Source organism: Parasteatoda tepidariorum, chromosome 8, assembly GCF_043381705.1.
Source record: "Parasteatoda tepidariorum isolate YZ-2023 chromosome 8, CAS_Ptep_4.0, whole genome shotgun sequence".
Lineage (NCBI taxonomy): Eukaryota > Metazoa > Arthropoda > Arachnida > Araneae > Theridiidae > Parasteatoda > Parasteatoda tepidariorum.
This window is the reverse complement of record NC_092211.1, coordinates 35,929,479-35,951,323: the sequence shown is the minus strand read 5'-3', so window position 1 is coordinate 35,951,323 and position 21,845 is coordinate 35,929,479. Positions and strand designations below refer to the sequence as shown.

Below are 21,845 nucleotides of genomic sequence, written 5' to 3'. Positions count from 1 at the left end.
AGAGAATTTTAAATGAAATAATTCTGAACACTGATTTAGAAATAAATTGTAATTTCAGCAAAATTAAAAAGAAAGTTTTTATCCTTATTATTTTAAAAGGAGACTTTTTTAATTTGCGCTTTCAGGAAGTGACGAACACTACTACTTATTAAATTCAGTACAATTTTTCTTTATTTTGCTGTCATCAAAAACTTTTTTTTATTTTTCTGTCATCAAAAAATACGAGAGACTAATATAATATTTACATATGTTTTTTTTAATAGTTGTAGTAGTACTGCTTTCGTCTGCCGTGCATTTCGAAATCAAAATTGTTTGTATAAAAAAGAGTAAAAATATATTTTTAGCACGACCTCTGATAACAAAAATCTTACAGAAAAATTTTGATCACTGTATATTATACTGCAAAAACACATATGTAAGAAAATCATTTGGGTCTTCAGTCCAAGTGCGAACAAACTATTAAGCAATTCAGTGATTCTATGTAATTGGAAAAACATTGGATACCAAATTTTGGTTAAATTAATCAATTACATGATTCGCTGTGAGATGTGATGATCTCTTCTGAAATGAGTTGTAGTAATTAAGGGAAATTTAAGACACAATTATATTGCATATGCCTAGCAGTTTAATTAAATATATTTCTTGAATTAAAAATATATATAATATATAAATGAAGGATTAAACCCATGAGACAATTTATTGCTTTATTAATGACTCAGAAAAATTGTGAAATAAACCTCGGGTGAATTGAATCAATGAAAGATAGCGTACATTAAACAGTTTTAAATGGTTTGAGTAACTTATTTCATATACGTTCCAATTTTTGGCTTTATTACTGAAATTAAACACATAGAGAACTTTTTTTTAAAAAAACATTTCGATTTTTAGTTTATTAAAAGTAAAAAAATTAAATGTAAGTTAAAGCATGTTGAACATAATTTAAGTGATAAAATCTGAAATTTCAAAAAAACTTGTTCATGACAAATAAAAAATTTCACAAAAGCCCGTATTTTAGTCAACGAGAGTTGAAAATTAAGGGTAAAGATTCGAATTAAAAACTAAGGTTAAAAGCTTTAATTCTATATTTAAACACCCAAAATACAAAATTTCCATCAGAATAAATATTTAAGTAAAATAGAGTGTAATTAGTAAAGTAATGTTACAAATATTTTTCACGACTACGTGAAAATTTAGCCAAACCATTTAACTAGTTCATGGCCAATAAAAATTCAAAATATTTGTCTTTAAAGTTCATTGGAATCTAGATATAAAGCTAAATATTAGAAACAGCTAAATATTAGAGTATATTTTGGTTTCATTAACCTGAAGTGCGTTTTTTTTTTAATTTTAAAAATTATATAAACCCGTTTTGAAAGTATAAATATGAAAAGATAAACACGTGATTGCAGATAATTTTAGAGATGCAAATTCATTGACGTAGTGCGTCTATATCATCACGTTCACGTTGCTTATTACGTTTATCTTACATATATATTCGCTATAACGAATAAAAAATAATTTAATGTCTAAGGACATACAATAAACTTATTTTTAATGAGAGCTAAAGGTTAGCAAATATTACTGTTATCTTTAAAATATTTAGAAGAAGAAGCAATCGCCTACAATTTAATTGAACCAATGAAAAAATTCCATTTTTCAAAAGCCTCTCCCGAATGTTTCAATCGAAATTTTTGGTCAACTTTTAGGATTTGTAGCTAAAACCGCCCTTTTCACCATTGCCTAAATGTCGGTACATTAACATAAGTGATTATGGAGTTATAACAGCGAAAGACAGACGGATAAACTATTGATTTTGCTATTATAGTTTACTGTAATGAAATGGCAATAAAATACAACCAATTTCTGAAACTTTTTGTCATTAAAAATTTGACTAAAATAGCTTTCAATGACAATGTAAGTTTCATTGTTTCATCAGCTCTACTAATAGATTTTAATTATCCTTTTCCACTGAAAGAATATAATGTCAATCAAATCTTTGAACATTTTTCGACTTACTAGAATACTTAAATTTACACTGGGGATAAAGCAATTTTCAATCCTTTTAAAGCCGCAATAAACAGAATTTATCGCCCTAATATTTGTCAATGGAAGTTAATTACCACTTAAAATTTTATTCACTTTCTAACTAACATGAAAACTAGCATTTTTTTTCCTTTTAGTTGCTGTTAGACCACAATAAATAATTTTGTATTGTTTCGTAGTCAAGGAGAGTTTAATTCCTTATTTACGCTAAAAAGGTATCTGAGGTACCTCCAAATATTCCAATTACTTTTCGGCTGGCTAGTTTCTTCTTTTTATCCTTCATCCAAATGGTCTTAGATGCGTTCTTGCCTTCTTCAGAATTCTATTCAATGACGTTTCGTTCTTGGCTAAGGTTTTTTAGTTTGTTATCCTAATAGTTTTAAAATCTTTTCTAGAAAGTTATCCCACCTAAGATTTTGCTTCCCTTTGATCGAGTACGAGATCTTTCGGCTAAGAAGATTATTTCAGTGGCTAGACCATCATCCAATCTTATTAGGTGTCTCACCATTTTAAATCTTTTCAAATCAATAAATTAAATGATGTCAGGCTTTTGAAATATTTTATAAATTTCAGAAATTATAGTTCTTTTCTAATAATTGCGACACTCCATTCCTCCAATAATACTTCTCAATTATGCAGATTTTCGCATTTGCTGATGATGTTGCAGGTGTCTCTGGGATCTTGAAACTATTTAAAAAGTTATTCCTTTTATTGGAAGATGCAAGTAAAATGCATCTTTCCCTCAATCATCGCAAAAACAAATATTTGTTATGTGCCAATCCCCATTTAATAAGTCCCCTTTTTAAGATAGGTGAATACAGGTTTGAAGTTGGTCATAATTCCAAAACTTTGGGCTCTGAAAGGAACAAAATGAATTCATACATAACGCCAAGGATAAAAAATAGAGTCACATCCACATTTTTTTCCACCAAAGATATTTGAAATCGAATTTCATCAGCAGAAAAATCGAACTACTTCCATACTAAACCTTCATGGGACTCATCTTTATTTATATGTTTGAAACATGAACAATAGCTGGTAAGACATAGAATTCTAATAAATTACCGTACTTTATGGTAAAGGAATTTTTAATTTAGAAAAAGAAAGCATAATTTCGGTTATACAAAATATATAAAGTATTTAAACCGTTTATTTGATAATTCTACAATTCAAATTAATTTCTTTCAAAGCAATATTGATTCAACTGAAAGTTTGGTTTTCAAAATTATATAGTTCTTATTACACCAAATTAAGTAAAATATACAGTAAATTTTACCATATTTTGGTAGTTTTGACCATGCATTTTTTCTCAGTGTAACAATATATATTACAATTGTTTCTACGTGCTACAGGTTAAAGTTTATTACCAATTAAAAATGTTAACAACTTACAAACACAAACTTTCACCTGACTAAAATAGATATTTAAAATTTACATTTTTACAAATAAACTGAAAAGTATGTATTGGTATTCATTTTTTTCAGATCGAAAATTTAAAACAAAATTGTGCTCATTAACTTTTTAAAAAGCTTTTATTAGCCCTCTTCATCTTCCAACAATCAGGAGCTTTACATTTAACATTAAGATTTTTATAAATAAAATTATTTTAAGCTTTTATTCTACTTGGAAGACTCAGTTTTTAAGTTTATATTTAATTTTAGTACTTTTAATTATATAATAAACATAAAAAAAGTCCCAAAAGAAGGTATTGATTTAAAATTATATATTATTCAGAAGTGAAAAAGTAAATCCTTTTTGTTAAGTGTTAATATGAGATAAGGAGTTTTTAAGCAAAGAACATGCTAAATATGTGAAATAGCAAATATAATGAACAATATAAAATTAAGAAAACCTTTGCTGTTCTTAAAACTACGAATTAGCAAGTCTCATGTGTAATTAATGTGAATAATTGTTTACTCAAAAAGGCGATGCAACATCATATAGAACAACAACATAAAAGTAGTACAAATGGATTGACTTTTTTTTTAAAAAAACATTTCNATTTGAAAAAAAAAAAAAATTATCGCATGAACTTGCTTATGTAATTTTTTTTGAAACTGAACATATGTCAAAATTAAATTCCACGCAATTATAATTCAACAATCAGAGAAAGACTTACCTGTTTTAGAACAAGTTGTGAATTTCACTCGCTTTCAAACAACAATACTGACCAATGAATAAGGAATTACTCCTTATATAGAGATGACATATTATAAAACTAGATCATCGCATCCTAAGGAGAGTGAATTCTTAGAGGAAATGAAATGAAGAGAAGAGGGGGTCGACCTATGAAAAGCCGTCAGCCCTTTCACTCTTTCCCCCCCCTTTCTACTTCCATCAAAAGTGAAAAAGTAAATCCTTTTTGTTAAGTGTTAATATGAGATAAGGATATTTTAAGCAAAGAACATGCTAAATATGTGAAATAGCAAATATAATGAACAATATAAAATTAAGAAAACCTTTGCTGTTCTTAAAACTACGAATTAGTAAGTCTCATGTATAGTTAATGTGAATAATTGTTTGCTCAAAAAGGCGATGCAACCTCATATAGAACAACAACATAAAAGTAGTACAAATGGATTGAATTATTCCGGGAAGGATAAAGAATATTAATTTAACTTGAAACAAATAATCACATATTGTTACATTGAAACTGAGCACGTAAAAGATAAATTAGATTTGTTTTGTATCAATTAAAGCTTTTGATCTTTTTGTTCGCTGCATAAAATATTCAAAAAATAGTATACCTTAATTAGGAAGAAGATTCCGTAAGTGTTAGTTTTTTTTTAGTGATTATTATCGTATTTTGAGATTTTCTTCCTTTTTATTTGTTTTTAATAACCGAGATTCTTTATTTGTTTCTTGTAAGTTTATAGATAAAAACAAATAATTTTTAAAAACAAAAGCCTAGTTTAAAACAAAAGAATTGAGTTACATTTTTTTATCCATAAATGTATAAATTTAAGTGAAAAAGATTCAGGAATGTAAAAGAATCACGTTTGTTAACATATTTGTTTTGATTTTATGCTTTTCTTGAGTTTTAGGGAAACTCAACTATGTTTACAGTTTTATTGGGCATATAAAATAACAGTGACAATATTTATATTGTTTGATTTTTAGTGTAATAATAGCAATTTATAATTTACCAGCTCAGCTTATTAAGGAAATATGTAAAATTATAAAAATCTCTAAGTATAATCACAATTAAAAAAACAGAAATAATATCATACAATCGTCTTATTCAAACTAAATAGTAATACATAGTTTCAAACTGTATATAGTTGCGTTGCGTATGTTGTTTCTGTGCTAGATTACAAAAGCCTTGAAAGTGTATTCAATTGTCTTTTATTTTCTGTTGGCTTTAATTTATATTTTTTGGAGAAATACTACTATGTTTTGTTCAAGATACTATTAATACAGTTTGTTTAAAGCTTCATCTTATGTAAATTTATTGATTCATTGCACAGAAAAACAACCTAAAACGCCCTGTTATTGTGATACCATGTCTATCATTCCGGTCCATTGATTCTAAATACATCTTTTTAACAATTAATTCATAGGTTAGTAATTTATAACTTATACACTTCTAGTTAAACTCATCTAATACTCTTCCAAGTTATAGTCTTTATCTCTTGTAAACTTTTAAGCAAAATTAAGTTATGAAAAACGAAACAAAAATATTTATAAATTTTAAAAATCAAATGTTTTAGTTTTATCTCTGCTTATATGTTTAATATTTTACTTATTTTGGCTTATATATAGCTCAATAAATTCACCCAAACCTTTTAGAAAGTAGCATTTATTTCACCAGTAAAAAAGAAGCTTTGTTTTTGAATACATCTATAATACAGAAATATTGAAGACCGAAAAACTGCTTTTTTTATAATACTTTACATTCTAGAAAGCATAAACAGTTCTGAAAGTCTCAAGATAACATCATGTGAAGTGAGAGTCCAAATAAATCATATGGAGAATCAAGTAGTTCAGTTTGTTGCCTTAGCGTTTGTTGTTTTATTACATATTCTATTGGCTTTAAAATATTTAAAACTTTCGCCTTGATATTACTTTTTTAAAGGTTCTCGCTTTTAAATTTAGCAGTCTTGATCGGATTTTTATATGTTTCAGAGCTTTTCTTCTTTAAATATTAAAATTATATTTTAAAAGTGACAATCCTTATTTGAAAGCAGTTATGCCTACATTGATCACTACCTACTAACTCAATGATTTTAAAAATTTCTTCAAGTATTAATATCGCCTAAAGAAGCACAAAGAAGTCTTCATTCTCTATTTTTGTTCATTGTTCCTAAAACTTTCGCTACTTTTATTTTAATTTGTGAATGACTGTAATAATTAGAAGCATTTTGGGGACAAATACAATTAATCTTTCGTGCACAGTAGATGAAATTTATTAATGTGTTTTTTAATTAAACTCAGAAATATTGCGTGTACTTTGAGCAAAAAAAACGGACCACCCTGAAAAACTTTTGATCTAATGATTTCACGTTCAAGCACTCTTAATGGTCAGAGAATGTGACCTCAAATATGCCATTCAATAAAAGCTGACGATATTTTAAATTATGAAATCAGACACAAAAACGTATTTTCTCTGAATAAACTGCAAATCTTTTTTTCGACGGATTTAGATTTCTGACCTCCAAAATATAGGGGATAGCCACTATCGGTGAAATATGGTTCCAATAGTTTGGTCTGAAGTTTGGACCCTTTAATCTTAATTTTACTTTTAACGTTTTTTGCAGTATCTCAAGAACTTTTCCACGCAACTACAGAATTCGTTTATTCAAAGATAATTCCATACAAAAAATGACTTTTAATAAATATTTATTATTTTATTTAATAATGGTGGGAAACATTTTGAATTGTAACAAATTGGTAGTATACAAGTATGCTGGTGTAACTGGTAGTATACTGGTGTAACAAATTGAAGATATACAAATTGTTCGAATAGCAAAATTGGTCGAATAGTTCCAGAGAAATCGAATTTTAAAAATCTTTGCCATTCAAAATTATATTCTTTTAAAAGATGCAGAAATTTTTATACAAATTTTTGCATGAACAGTTCAGGAACTATTTAACCAATCTTGCTCGAATTTGGTATTTTGCCTTGCAAAATTATATTCTTTAACATTATGCTAAAATTTGTATACCTTACAATTCAACATTTTCCCCACAATTAATAAGTTAAGTAATGAATATTTACTAAAAATTATTTTCTACATTTTTTTTTATCTTTGGATCAACGAATTTTATAATTGTGTGCAGAAATGTTTCAATTCACTTAAAAAATTCTCGAGACATAGCGAAGCACGCAAAAATTAAAATTAACCAAAGAGGACCAAACTTTTGAGCGCACTCCTGTACATAGAACTTGAGATTAAATCAAGACTCTAAAGTGTGATTTCTGAGCCCCAAAATCAAGGAGTAGTCACAATCTGGGAAATATAGTCCCTAAAGTTTAGTCAGAAGTGTGAATCAAAGCTTAGTACCCTTGATGATAATTTTTTTTTGCGTATTTCGCCATATCTCTTGAGCTTTTTAAGCAAATTAAAAGATTCTGCACACAATTATACACTGTTAGTATTATTATCCCAAAAATACGGTGTGATGACCGGAAGCAGTCTGTCCATCTGATTAACCGTAAGTTTACGGTAAGGAACATTTATTATCTTTACGGTTTTGAAACCGTTTACTACTAGCATGGTTATAAAACCATTAATATAAAACTATACTTTTTTATTTAATCATTTACAATTACTATGGTTTCAAAAACATAAGAAAAGAAATTTAATTTCACATAAGAGCTAGCCTTTTCGATATGTGTGTGGGAAGTGCAGGACACTAGAAACTGTTCATGTGTTGAATGGAATGGAGAAAATATTGTGGTGTCAATGCTGGGACTCGAATCCCAGTTCTCTCGGTCATGAGACTGACAGATTAGCCTTCTCGGCTGTAATATATGAGCAGTTAAAAGGAACTAAGTGGGCTTAGTCGGTGCTATAAAATTTTGGTTGTTTAACAGTATTGGGTAAAAGCAGTTGATAAACAATTGTTCTCACAGTTAAAAGCTTGATTACTATGCTATTTATGGTTATTTGACTGTTTTGTGTGAATATTGTAAAATAACAATTAAATAAATTGTAATTTAACAATTTTTTTCGAAAAATTTCTAACAGTGTACAAAGCTAACTCCAGCCGAAAAATATCTTTTAATAATTATTTCTATTGTTTTTTAATATTTTTCGAAAAAAATTTGAAATCCAATTCATACAATTTTTGACTCATTTAAGAGAATGCAATTTTATATAGTAAAATTAAAAATTTAAACGAAGTCGGTCGAATAGTTCCTGAGAAGTCGAATTTTAAATATACAAAACTACTTTTAAACATTTACGAAAACAAATCTTTAAATTGTTTGAGTCACATTCTTTTAAAAATCTATCAGTAAAAAATAACCAAAATACTAAAAATTTTATAACGCAGCTTGTTAAATAGTATATAACTTTAACAGAAATCTGCAAATAAAATGTTTTAAACTAGAAACAATAGAATAATTTAAACATAAGTGCAAAAATCGAAAGGTTAAGGGCAAAAAATGTATTTCTCAGCTATTAATTAATTACTTAATATGAAAGTATCATTATTTCAACAATAACTTATTGTTCATTGCATGAAATATATTTTACATACTGTTTTCTTCATTAACGACATTACTGACATAAATATATATTATCATTGCTGGTTAATAATTAACAATCCCCTTCAGACAGTAAAAATATTTTATTTTTTAATGTTAACTTAAAGAAAATTATATGAGCACAATTTATTTCTTTATTAACCAATCAAATGTTATTTTTGAATAAATTTGCTTTATTTCAATTATTGATTTATATACTGTTAAACTTTGTTATCTGTTTTTAAATTTGGAACTTCAAGGAGCTTTTGAAACGCTAAAACTGAACTGAACTTTTAAAACTGATTTTTTTTTATATTTTTTATTTCAAAAATATTTACAATCTCAAAAATCTGGTAACGAATTTCAACAGTATGCAACTCAATGCTTAAACTAAAATAAAAATTACTAAGAAAATGCCATTCATCTAATTCTCTCTAGGTTAAACTGAAGAATGTATAAAAAATGTATCGTCTGAACAACGCTTAGAACTTAAACATATTCTATGTATCAATTATTTTTTATCAATTCTAGCAAAACTTTTTTTATAGCATTTACCCTAGAGCACAACTAAAAACGAAAGATCCTCTTTATAAAGATTCTCTTTGACCGAGCCATATCTGCTAAATTTAATTTGTTCAGAATCTTTCATTTCTGGTATTGTGGTGCATCTCATTTTTTCTGGAAATGAAATTTCCCTGTTTTGATCTTTCTCCCATTTTTCTTTTTCAAATTCTCATTACATTCTGTTTTGTTAAATATTTGAAATGTTACTTTTTAAGCTGTTCAAAACATTCTATCGAATATATTTCCAAGACAATTTTGTTACTTTTGTTTTCTGGTTTTGTGATGTCTCTCATTTTAATAGAGGGGGGGGGAGGAAATTCCCATGTTTTGATCTCTCACCGACTTTCTCTTTCAAATTCTCATCACATTTTGTTTCGTTAAATATTTGAAATGTTACTTTTTATGCTGTCCATAGCATTTTATCAAATGTATTTCCAAGACAATTTTGTTTTTTTTTGTCTTGTAAAGTTTCTTCACAAATGCGGTTAAAAATATTGAAGGTTATTTTTGTTAAATCTTTATTTTTCATCAGCATGTATTACGTGTATAAAATTAACTAAATATGTTTAATTTATTTTCATAAGTACTCCATCAAAAAAGATAATGCCTCATAAACAGTGAAAATCTGAAGCTTGTTTTAGTTTTTTCGATTTGAAGTATAATAAAATACACCAGGAAAAGTGCTTACCGTTGTAAACACTTAAAATTTCTCTTCAAGCTAAATAAAAAAAATAGCGTTAGGACCCAAGACTGAATCAAATCATGTTCTCAGCTCAAATTGGCTGTATTTCTGATTTCTGATTAAAAATATTAAAGTATTAGACGGATCAGGGCGGATTAGACGGATCAGTGCCCTTGCATTCAGGTTAACCGTGGAAGGTTTTTGTGAACTTATTCTCCACGTAGCAAAATGAGGGTTAGTTTCACTCCAAAAGACCTCCACAATAGCGAGTTGGTTCAAAATATTGATCAAAAAGCTTACTTGTCAATTAAGTAGAGTTAAAAACTACAAAATTTTAGAGTTGTAAATTGTCATAGTCGTTAGTCTGATGTGGATCAAGGTATGAAAATTAAGTATATATATCTAGAAAGATAACTCCTAAGTTTATGGTTTATTCATTAATATTTCTATTTAAATTATCAATTATCAAAGACTATCATTTATGACCAAATAAATTCCATTTTAGCTTTTTTATAATGAATATGATTTTTATTAAGTATTACTTTTCAGAATTGTTCAGGATTGAGTCAATCACACCGCAAAAAAATTCCAGATTGAAATACGATAAAAGTAGAGACACTCAGTTTGCCAGTATTCTTCTCTTACAGTAAATTTATTTTTACCGTAACACGTTAAAGAACAAGAATCTTATATAACATAATTTCTACAGTAATAATTTCAGCTAAATCGCTGAATCATTCTAATTAAATAAATATTACTCTAAAAACTACGATATAGTACTTTACTCAAAAATTGGATTTATGGTAAAATGGATTTTATAGATGGTATACCCAAAGCACTTTATACTGTAAATCAGCCAGATTTTCTTTATACCAGATTTTTTACAGTGTTATATTCACTTTTTTCTATTTAGCTCAATGCAATTTGTTTAGAAAACTTAGTAGTGTAGTATAAAAGGTTTTAGCTATGACAAAAAGGTTTTTGAAAATAGAACAAATAAATATAACACATACATATAGAAGCAATTTAAAAGAAATAAAACTTTTGCGTTCGTACCGTGCTTGACATGATAATGTAAACGAGGGTATAATTTGTTAAATGACAGTGCAATAGTTAAATTTCAATGAATTACGTAATTGTTAAAATACTATTAAAACAATATTGAATAGTTCATGCAACATTTCAGTTTCAGTTTTCAATTTAAATTCGTTATTCACGCACTGAATAAAATTAATTCCATTAAATTCCTTTTTGGTAAATCCTGCATCACACTAAAATTAACGGAAATAAAATAATGCAAATCCAATACGAATTTAACATTTTAAATACTTAATTCTCAAAAAGATTTCTGTTTAAAAAGTATTTGCAATTCTGCTTAAAAAGTAATTTCTTTATATGCAAAAATTCGTAGAAATGTTTCTTAAAAGTTAAATCTTAAATAAGGCACCTCATATTTTATATATGCATGGATTATATGTTTTGCGGGTGATAATAGCGCAAGAATTACATTAAGAGCAAAAGTAATTCTTCGATATAGCACGGAATTCTAAATGGCTGCAATGTATTCTCATATATACTCTAAAAAATAAGTTCCCAGATTCTGGACTTAGCAACAAATCAAATAAATATTTTTGATGGCTTAAGCATTTCTGAGAATTATTAAATCATGTCAAGAGGGCATTCATGTGTGCCAAAAGTGCACCGAAACTTAAACGCACTCTCAGAAAAAAGTACTCCCTTTTCCCAGAAGAGCTTAATCATGGCTTGGGCACCCTTCTTCAAATTTCGTCGAAATATCTCGTCCTCGGGACATTTTCAAATCCAGGACTGAGGAGAAAAATGACGCAATTTCGGGAATTTAAGGGGGGGATGCATCCAAAATGACGGGGGTTAACTGTCGCGCAAGCTTTGACGTCATCAGGAGCGCATGTGCCCGGGAAACCTGGGGTTAGAGAAAACCATAGGTACGTACCAACTCTCCCCTCAGAAGATGAATCCACATCTCCTCTTTCGCATCTCCACTTTTCCCGCTCTAAGCAGGAAAAGCTCTCTTCTCTGATTGGTTGGTTTAACTAAGAAGAAAAGTAAAAAAAGTTTGAGTGAAGGTATAGTTAGATGGAATAGAGATCTTTTGACTAAATATTTAGGTCTTATCAAGATTGTGTATGACATCCGCTTCGTGGTATTTGATTACGAATCTCCCTCGTGAGAAGGTAAGCATTGTTTATAAACTTGTTGAATAGATAAATTGTTGCACGCTTTGCTCTTATAAGTGCTTGGAGTGATTTATGTTTACATTTTAGTACATTGTAAGTTAAGTGCTTTTTGATTGTTGAAAACAAAATTATATTGCATTTAAAAAGTTATAAAAGGTATTACAAAAGAAGAAAATATTGCATTTTTAACAATTTTATTTGTTGTTTTGTTTTAAAATTTGTGTTTGACGTTTTGAACAATTGCATTTAAACTTAAACAGCTTAATTCCTTTTAAAGCAATAACTTAAATTGCACTTATAAAACTAGTTAATTAAAGACAAAAAATAACCATTTAGGAATTTTTGCTAAATTTTTCTCTTGTTTCTAAAAGAAACTGTTATATTTTTTTTTTCAAAGAAACGTATATTGCTATGGTTTTTCTGTTACTTCAAAAAAAAAGTCAAGCAACTTGATTATTACTAGCTATTTTTGTGAGATTTAAATTTGTTTAATTTATAAATCACTTTGAAATTTGTGGTCAAAAACTTTTACGAACTATAGATTAGGTTAAGGGAGTGATATTTTGTTTCAGTAATGTGTCAAAATAGTTATGAAATTCATAAACCTTTTATAATAATGGCTGATCCAATTTTCCGCTTTCTACGTTGTTCAAAAAATACAAAGTTACGCTCTAAAAATCGTTGTAAATATAAGTATACATGTAATAAGTAAACGGACAAATATATATATATATATATATATATAACTCAAAATTACAACCATATTCAATTGCCTTTTTATAACAACATTTTATTATTATTGCAAAAATTAACCTTGTTTCATATAAAATAAGTATCTATAAAATCATTATGCTTACAAATGTCAATAAAATACAGAGTTAATGTTTNTAAAAGTTGTTATATATATAGTTTCATATATATGCCTTCATCAAATAGATTTATCACATTTAAACAAGTTTTTCAATCTTTAAATTTATATAATTTACTTCTACGAGCATACAATTGTTATTCCTAAACACGTAAGACATTACTTAACAACAAAATTCCTTAAATATATAGAACAAATGTTTTCCTAAATTATTTTTAAGCACGTTTATTTACAAAGGTTATACTGTTTTAGAATTAGTAGAACTATTCAATTTCTGTATAGTTTAGTACATACTGCTTCAGTTTTTTTATCACTATTAAAACAAGATATTTAGTAATTGATTCATTAATTTTATACTTGTAAATGATTCGTCCTCTACACAAATTAAATATGTTTTTGCGCTTCAAGGATCCCATACATATTCTTATTCAAAATATAAAAAAGTTACTGTATATACATATTTTATATAATAAATAAATATATTTTATATAATAAATATTATATACTAAAAATAATGAATGTATTTAAACTGAAAATCGGTACACATGCAAAAAGAGACAGTTTCATTAAAATTGACATAATTTTAATGTACATATTTCAGTTACTTGGGATAAAAGTTTTGTCAAATTTATAACAAAATAATGTTGAAAATTGTCTGATTTATTTATAAGCTTGAAATGTAATTTGTCTCTTAATTGATAATTCATGATACAAAATAAATTTCATTTTTATGTTTACGATCCATAAATATGTGAATATGCGAATTCATGAATTAAGTTTATTTAAAATTAAAATCTTTTTTGTGAATGCACTTCTTTTATCAAAAAAATATGTTTTTTTTCGGTTAAGGTATCTGAGTGGGTTAAAAATCGTCAATTTTAAAGAATTTTTTTTCTGCAAAGCAGAGTAACAATTATATACTTTAAATATGCATTTTAAGAAAAATGTTGATTTTGAGAAAATTTATTTAGCGAATATACGTAACAAAAAAAGTTTATTGTAGATTTCTTTAAAACTTTTAATGCAGATTTTGTATTAAGATGAAATGTAGATATTCTATCAAGAATGAAGATTTTCAATTTCATTATATTTTTAAAATTTCATGAAGATTTTAGTTCGAAACACAGATAACTATATCACTGAACACGAAAAAAATATTTTAATATCCATGTATTACAATTTGTTGTAAAGCTATTAACGTAACTTAAAAAGTTTGCAGTCTCTTTGCTCAAAATTTACACTCATTCTGAGAAAAATGTTTTAAAAATTTTATACTTTATTTTGTGTTTATAATTTTAGAACACTTGCCTGCTAAAAAGTATCTTAAATGTTTTATTAACTAAGCTTTTAATTTAATTTCCGAAATAAAATTGTGTTGAACTCGAATATATTAAAGAGTTAAGATTTTGAGAATATTTATTTATGTGAACGAAGATATTCAATTTCCTTATATTTTTAAAATATTATAAGTATTTTAGTTCGAAATACATATTACTATATTATTGAACACGAAGAAAATATTTTAATATTCATGTATTATAATTTGTCGTTGAGCTATTAGCGTAACTTAAAAAGTGAGTAGTTTCTTTAATCAAATTTGCCCTCATTCTGAAGAAACTATTTTATAAATTTTAAGCTTTACTTTAGTTTTATAATTTAAGAATACTTTCTTACTAAAAATGATCTTAAAATTTTAATTAATTAAAATTTTAACTAAATTCCAAAAATAAAATTGTGCTGAACTTGAATATATTAAAGGGTTAAGATTCTCTCAAGTAATTACTGACCCATCCTCAATAATTTTTCTTAATATATATATATATATTTTTTGTTCATTTTTATCAAATTACGTTTATAAGTTTATAAGACCAATTTATCATTATGTTATTTAAACTTAATGCAATACAACATATTCCATCTCTGACGTCCTTAAAATTTACGTTACAAGAAACATTTGCATGTTATTTATGGAGCTATTTTCAATCATTATTGGAAAAGTAAAATATTTTAAGAAAACTTATGTTATTATATAGATTATTTTATAACTACCAATTTCTTTTAAATAAAAACCAAAAGACTACACCTATATGTCTATACATTCTTAATTACTATTTTAACCATAACGAATTTTAATTTATATAACTTTCTTTTAAATATAATAAGAAAAATTTATTTAATTCAATTATTTTATCGCAGCTACTTTTGAAACAATCACTATTAAAATCTTAGTATGAGATTTTGTTTTCACTTCTCTTTTCTTATTGGTTATTGTGAATAAATTAAAGGTTTATAATATTAGTTTTAAAAAAAATTCAACTTGCTAAATTAATCAAAATTATGTATTAATTTTACGGAAGAAATCTAAGTCTTCACAACATAGATTAGGAAAGAGTCATTTTTTTTAAATATTTAAGAAATATAATTATTGATATATTTAGAATGGCGCAAAAACCATTCATTAGTTTAAATTTACTTTTCAGTTTTGTATTTTCTACTAAACGTGTGGTAATAAAAAATGTTTTGAAGACCAGAATTTCCAGCAAACCGTAACTAGGTGAGCGGAAAAAAGTATGAAATTAGTGGTTTAAATACCGTATATGTTGGTTTAATGAACCAGAATTAGTTTTTTTTTTTTTTTTAAAAAAACCAGAAATGTCATTACAATACAGTGCGGTCATTTAACAGAATTTTTTTTCTCCGTGTATGGGTCAACTTGTTTTTCATTGGGACGCAGTTAAAAGTTTCTTTAATTTTAACTCAAAAACCTGATACAAATTAAGGAATTCTACATTTTTAATTTTTTATGTAATAAAACATTTTATTTCAACATACAACAGTAAAATGGTTCAATTTCATAATGAGTTTGAGGTAAAAACTAGTTGGTATCCCAGATAGAAATGCAGTTTTTCTTCGTGCTCTTTCACAAAGCTGCGCTTAGTAGGGTTGATTTCGTATAAAATTGCCCCAGTTCCACAACAACAGTTGAATTAAGGAAATTTATATAATCACAGATACAATTCATGCATTTTTATACGTTTGATACATATATTACATTATTATAAGAACTCAAAATTACTCTAAGAATATTCCAATTTTGCACAAAACTTTTTGAAGAACTTAGCTAAAGAACCACTGGTAATGTAGACATGATTCTACAATTACTAAGATTCTACTTTACTATATAAAGTAGAATTAAAGCGATGTAATTTATGTTACCCTAAATATAGCTGATGCTATTTACAGTTTGTAAAAATTCATAACTTTTTGAAATCGAATGATTCTCATAATTTATGAACTACATAAAGTGTATAAATTAATAATTTAAAATTAAGAATCGCATTGAACTAAATTTTAATTTAGTTTATTTTAAAAGTTGTTAAGCTCTTGAATTAAAATTTAATTCAAGTAAACTATTGCCTCGTTACTTCACATAAACTATTGTTTTCTTTTTAACTGAAAACTTATGTTACATAATTTATTACCGCGCACTTTCACATGTATTTAAAAATATGCAAAATGTAAATACATAGAAACCAAACTAGATTATTCAAAATTATGCAAATAATAAGGGAAATCATGAATAAATAAACAAAGTAAATAAATAAAATTAAAATAAACAGTTTCATTTTCAAAGAAAATGCATAAAGAACATTATGAAAACTTGTCAGTATATAAAAATTCGAGTTTAAAAAGATATATCTTAATGAAAATATGACATAGAATTTTTTCTTAAAATAAAAGAGTATTATAAAAAGCGTGCTTTGCTATATTCTTCCCTCAGGGCCTTAATTAATTTTTCATTCTTGCACGAAGATTTATAAAACTTTCCATCTGATTAAATTCCTGATTCAAACAATGGTGATTTAAATTTTTTAGTAAAGACTGTTTTTAAATTAAATTTACTCGTATATTAAAATATTTAATAAACTTTTGATTTCAATAAATTATATTTCAATACTAAATATTATTCAATTCAATAATAAATATTATTCAATAATGTTGATTTTTATAAAGAAAATGCTTAGAAAAATCAACATTAATGTTTTAAAAGTAGATGCAAATTAAGATCTTCTGTTACATATTTACAAACAAAAATGCGAATAATCAGTCATAAAACATTAATAATATTAACAAAATTGTATGTGCATATATTGAATTAATATTAATATCTTTACGAAATTATTATTCTATTTTCAAAGAAGATTAGACCTGTGTTTGAGCTAAAGCCTCACAATTTACATTTATTTAGAGAATCAATTTTTAATAAATAAATAATAAATGTAGATATATGATAAACAGTTCAAATTCATTGTAAAACATATGGCTTTTGAATTAAATATAGAACATTTTGCGTGTCTTCAGTTTCTTATAGATGCATAGTAAAAGAACACAGAATTAAATCGCTCTTTTCGAAAAATTAAAATAAATATAAAGATTATGTATTCAGTTTCATGTTTACTCGTAAATTTAAGAGCTCATTTTTATATTTTTTTAAAGTGTACAACTGATTAAAATAATTTACTGTTAAAATTGAATGGATTATGAAACTTAATTGCAAAAAAAAATTTTATTGTCGAGTGAGGGAAATTTTTAATGCATCATCTTCATTAAATTTATTTAATGCTGCCTTAATTTTTTTCAATGAAAATTTTAATTAATTTTATGAAGTTCGCATTGTACTTTCATTTTTAATACTTTCAATCTCCTTCCCAAGTCTAAAAATAAATTATTCATAGAAATTAAAGCAATCGTCATGTATGAGAAGGAGACATAGGAAATAAATGAATTTAATTGCGTCATATAGAGATACTAGTCAGGTATATGATCCAGATATTTAATTTTTACAAGAAATATAAAAACATCAAAATGCAGCTTATCAGTTTTACAATAAATTCTTCATACATAATACATGACTATGAATAAAATTTCTGCAAAATTCAAGGGCGAATCAAAATCTTTCCATTGGTATTCAAGTCACATATATATTTGAAAAATATTAGAAATAAACCCTGAATTCTTACGTACTTTATTTCGCGAATAAATATATATCTCTCTTTTCTAACAATCCCTCTGGCCTTTGGATATATTTCAATCTAGAAAAACGGAATGTTCTGTGGGTATATCGATCTTTTCCCTACTTTTAGCAAAAATGTTACTTTAAATGACATGCTTAGTTTTTGCTTTCTACGGTAGTTCTTGTAGCAACACACTCAAACAATCATTAATACTACTTTGATGGAGAGCTTGAATACACAGATATGACAGTTTGAAAATGTGGTATCCTGCGTTAAGTATACTGCAAAAAGCAAAACTAGTTTTTATTTTTGACAGGAAAGAGATTAACTTTCGCTTGCTTGCGCATATATTACAAACTAGCAAAGAAAAAAAAAGTTTAAAAGGAGAAAAAAAATCTTATTTCACACTTAATGCTTAACTCTCGTTCATAGTTTCGTTAAAATTCCCAGAAACAAATTTGAGTTTACTAATATGATATAATCATTTCAATTAAAATATTAAAATTTAAGAAATGTTTTAAATTGTTACAGATATGATGATGATTCCAATTATTATTTATTTTTGCGGTAGAATTGTTATTACATTTATTAACATTTTATTATTAACTCTTATGGTTAACATTATATTATTGCCGCTTTTTATTAAAGTTATATTATTAATGCTTATATATACTATTATTAATACTTATTTGCTGCAAATTTATATTAAATTAAATGCTCATTATTTAAGCTGTTTAATCTGAAGATTATTTAATTGACAGCAAAACGCATATTTTAGAGCTAGCACAACTGAGAACTAGTTAATAAAATCGTTGATTTTATGACATTGAGTAACCAATAATGATTGCGTTTGAAGCATTATACTCTTTTCCGGTTTTTATGGCTTAATGGCTTATTACTTTATAGTAAGCCAATCAACCAGCATTGAATCCGAACATAGGCATAATTTAAACAAGGCAAAAGTGTCCATTTTAGTAGATTTCTGCTTAATTTAACTATTCAATATCTGAGATTTTGTAATCTCAATTTCACTTTTGTTACATACCATAATTTTCTTTTCTTATTACTACTTAAAATAATTGTTCTAAATTTTTGCACTATTTTTAAATGTACAATTTTTGTTCAATAATGTACAGTTTTTTCAATATTACTAAAATAACAGTTTTCTATCTACTTCAAAAATGAATAGTATTCAGTATATTATTCATTATATTATTATCATTACAAATATATTTGAATAATAGATTCTGGGAAAATATATTTTATTTAGTAATCTTTAAACATTCTGTGCTATGAAAAATTAAAAAAGTTTTAGTGAGAGGGAGGAACTGACTAAAGCTTTTTTAAACCTTTCAGCAAAAATTATCTTNTATATTATTCATTATATTATTATCATTACAAATATATTTGAATAATAGATTCTGGGAAAATATATTTTATTTAGTAATCTTTAAACATTCTGTGCTATGAAAAATTAAAAAAGTTTTAGTGAGAGGGAGGAACTGACTAAAGCTTTTTTAAACCTTTCAACAAAAATTATCTTTTCATAGAGCTATTCTATCTAATTTAAAATACTAGAGAGTTTTTTGAAATTATATTCAAACATTAGATTCGCAAAATTAACTAATTTAAAGACTTGTCGATATTTTAATGTTCATGGCTATAAAAATTATGTTTCATTTCGGAGGCAGTATATTTTATTGAACTCTATACAATTCCATCAAAAAGCATCAAGAAAAGTGCAATAATTTTTGGTTTATTTAAAATATAAATCAGAGTGCAGAAATTAATATCTATAGTAGTAATTTAAAGAATTTTTACTACTCATAGCAGGCATGTATTTAGATTGAATTTTGCTATTGTAAGAGAAATTGTTTTGTTTTCTATAAAAAAAAAACTGCCATATGCAGGCAGAAATTCCCGTGAAAACTTATCTATATCTTTAAATATGCTCATAATGTAGCGCCATTTAGCTATTTTTGTTATCTTTTACATTAGGTAATATGTTTGTTACATTTCTTTAAAAAATAAAATTTAAAATAAATTTTGTTTTCAGCTTTAAAATTACTATGTAGGGTATAACCGAACAAATAAATAATTTTTTATATACTTCATTATACCTGTAAGATATAAAGCATTAGCTACTTACAAGGGCTAACACAGAAGTAAAAAAATATCCACAACACTTAGCGAAGCCTAACCATATAAACACTTAACACGCCTGTAGAAAACAATTCATAATAAATATAATTTTAAAATTTATTCTTAAACCTCTATTTCGATCTGTTTTTCAGATGATGAAAATAATAGATTTTGACAGTTTTTAATGATATTAGATAAAAATTCATCAACAGCTCAAACGTTTTTTTTTTAATGGCGGGCACTTGGAACTATTGTCCATTGGCCTCAGAAAGTGCCAGAATTGCTAACTCTCTTTTCGTTACCCAGTGGCCACCTGTGGCGAAGCCACGGCGGTGGAGCAGCGTCGCCCACGTCGCACTACCACAACCCGTTTATAGGGCGGGTCACATTCACACAAAAAAGAGAAAGGACATAGAACACAGATAGAGAGAAAGAAAAATCCATGCCTTTCCCGGGATTCGAACCCAGTTCCCTGCCCCCTACACAGGCCGGTCGGCACAGCTCAAACTAACATATTTTATAAGTTGTTCATAAGCAGATAGTTTGTAAGCATTAAAATTTTCATCAGTTTCCAAATCTGAAATATTAAATACTTACCGTAATTCCAGTGAATGTTGCTAAGAATATTAAATAAGTAATCTCAACTTAAAAAGAGAAATTAGATGTTGTTCTACATATAACCCTTTTATGAACGATGATGTATTGTGAGGGAAGAAATTATGATATAAAACTTAACGCAATTTTTTTATGAAAATCCACATATGATAATAAAATATTTTTTGCATAGATACAAGCTTAAAAAGTAGTTTTAAATAAATATATTAGAGAATTTCATGCAAATGTACGAAAAAAACATAAAAATTACCATGGAGCTTTTATAAACATCATGGCTTAAACTTTTTTATATGTTAAACAAATATTTCAATTTAAAATAATAAAACTATCCAAAAAAGGTTTCCTTAAATAATACATTATTTGGTATTTTTCCAACATTTTGCTCCATATAAAAATTAAAAATCTTCCAACTAAGTCGTATAAATACAATGCTGTTTAATTAAATATTATAACTAAATCGATACTTTTGAATAGTAGGTTCTAAACTACGTTAGCTTCCGATTAGAAAAGTAAGATCATCCCATAAAGTTATATTGTACTATTCGGTACTAAACAATATTACCTTATTTGGAATTCGTAGAATATTTCAGATTAGAACATCAAAGTTGACCTTCAAAGCTTAAATTAAATAGCATAGTTTAAACAAAACTAACATATTATATTTTTAATTTTTGAATATAGATCAGCAACTATGTCTCGAAAAGTTGCATTTAAATATTTGACGATTTACAACTGTACCTTATTTGGTAATTTTCGTTGATTATTTTAGGTGAAAATGATAAAACTATATTTAAGTAGTAGATTTTGATCAACATTACCTTATTTTGTATATTTTTATGGTATATTTTAATATTGAACAGTAAATTTATCCCACTAAATTGAATTTTATGATTGGGTGATAAACAGCGCTACCTCAATATGTAGTTTATTTTTAAAACTTAGACTAGAATAATAAATTTTGATTTAAATACTATGCTTTAAGCAACTTTAAATTCAGTAATATATATAT

General features: G+C 26.3%; 1 protein-coding gene across 1 annotated transcript in view; it reads left to right on the top strand.

Moving 5' to 3' along the window:
• Nucleotides 1-11,940: 11,940 nt before the first annotated feature.
• LOC107455989 (regulator of G-protein signaling 3) overlaps nt 11,941-21,845 on the top strand; it is a 174,545-nt gene continuing 164,640 nt past the window's right edge. Inside the window, exon 1 of the mRNA XM_016073744.3 lies at nt 11,941-12,193. Coding sequence (XP_015929230.1) covers nt 12,146-12,193 — 48 coding nt within the window. The 5' untranslated portion in view covers nt 11,941-12,145. The remainder of the gene's footprint in view (nt 12,194-21,845) is intronic.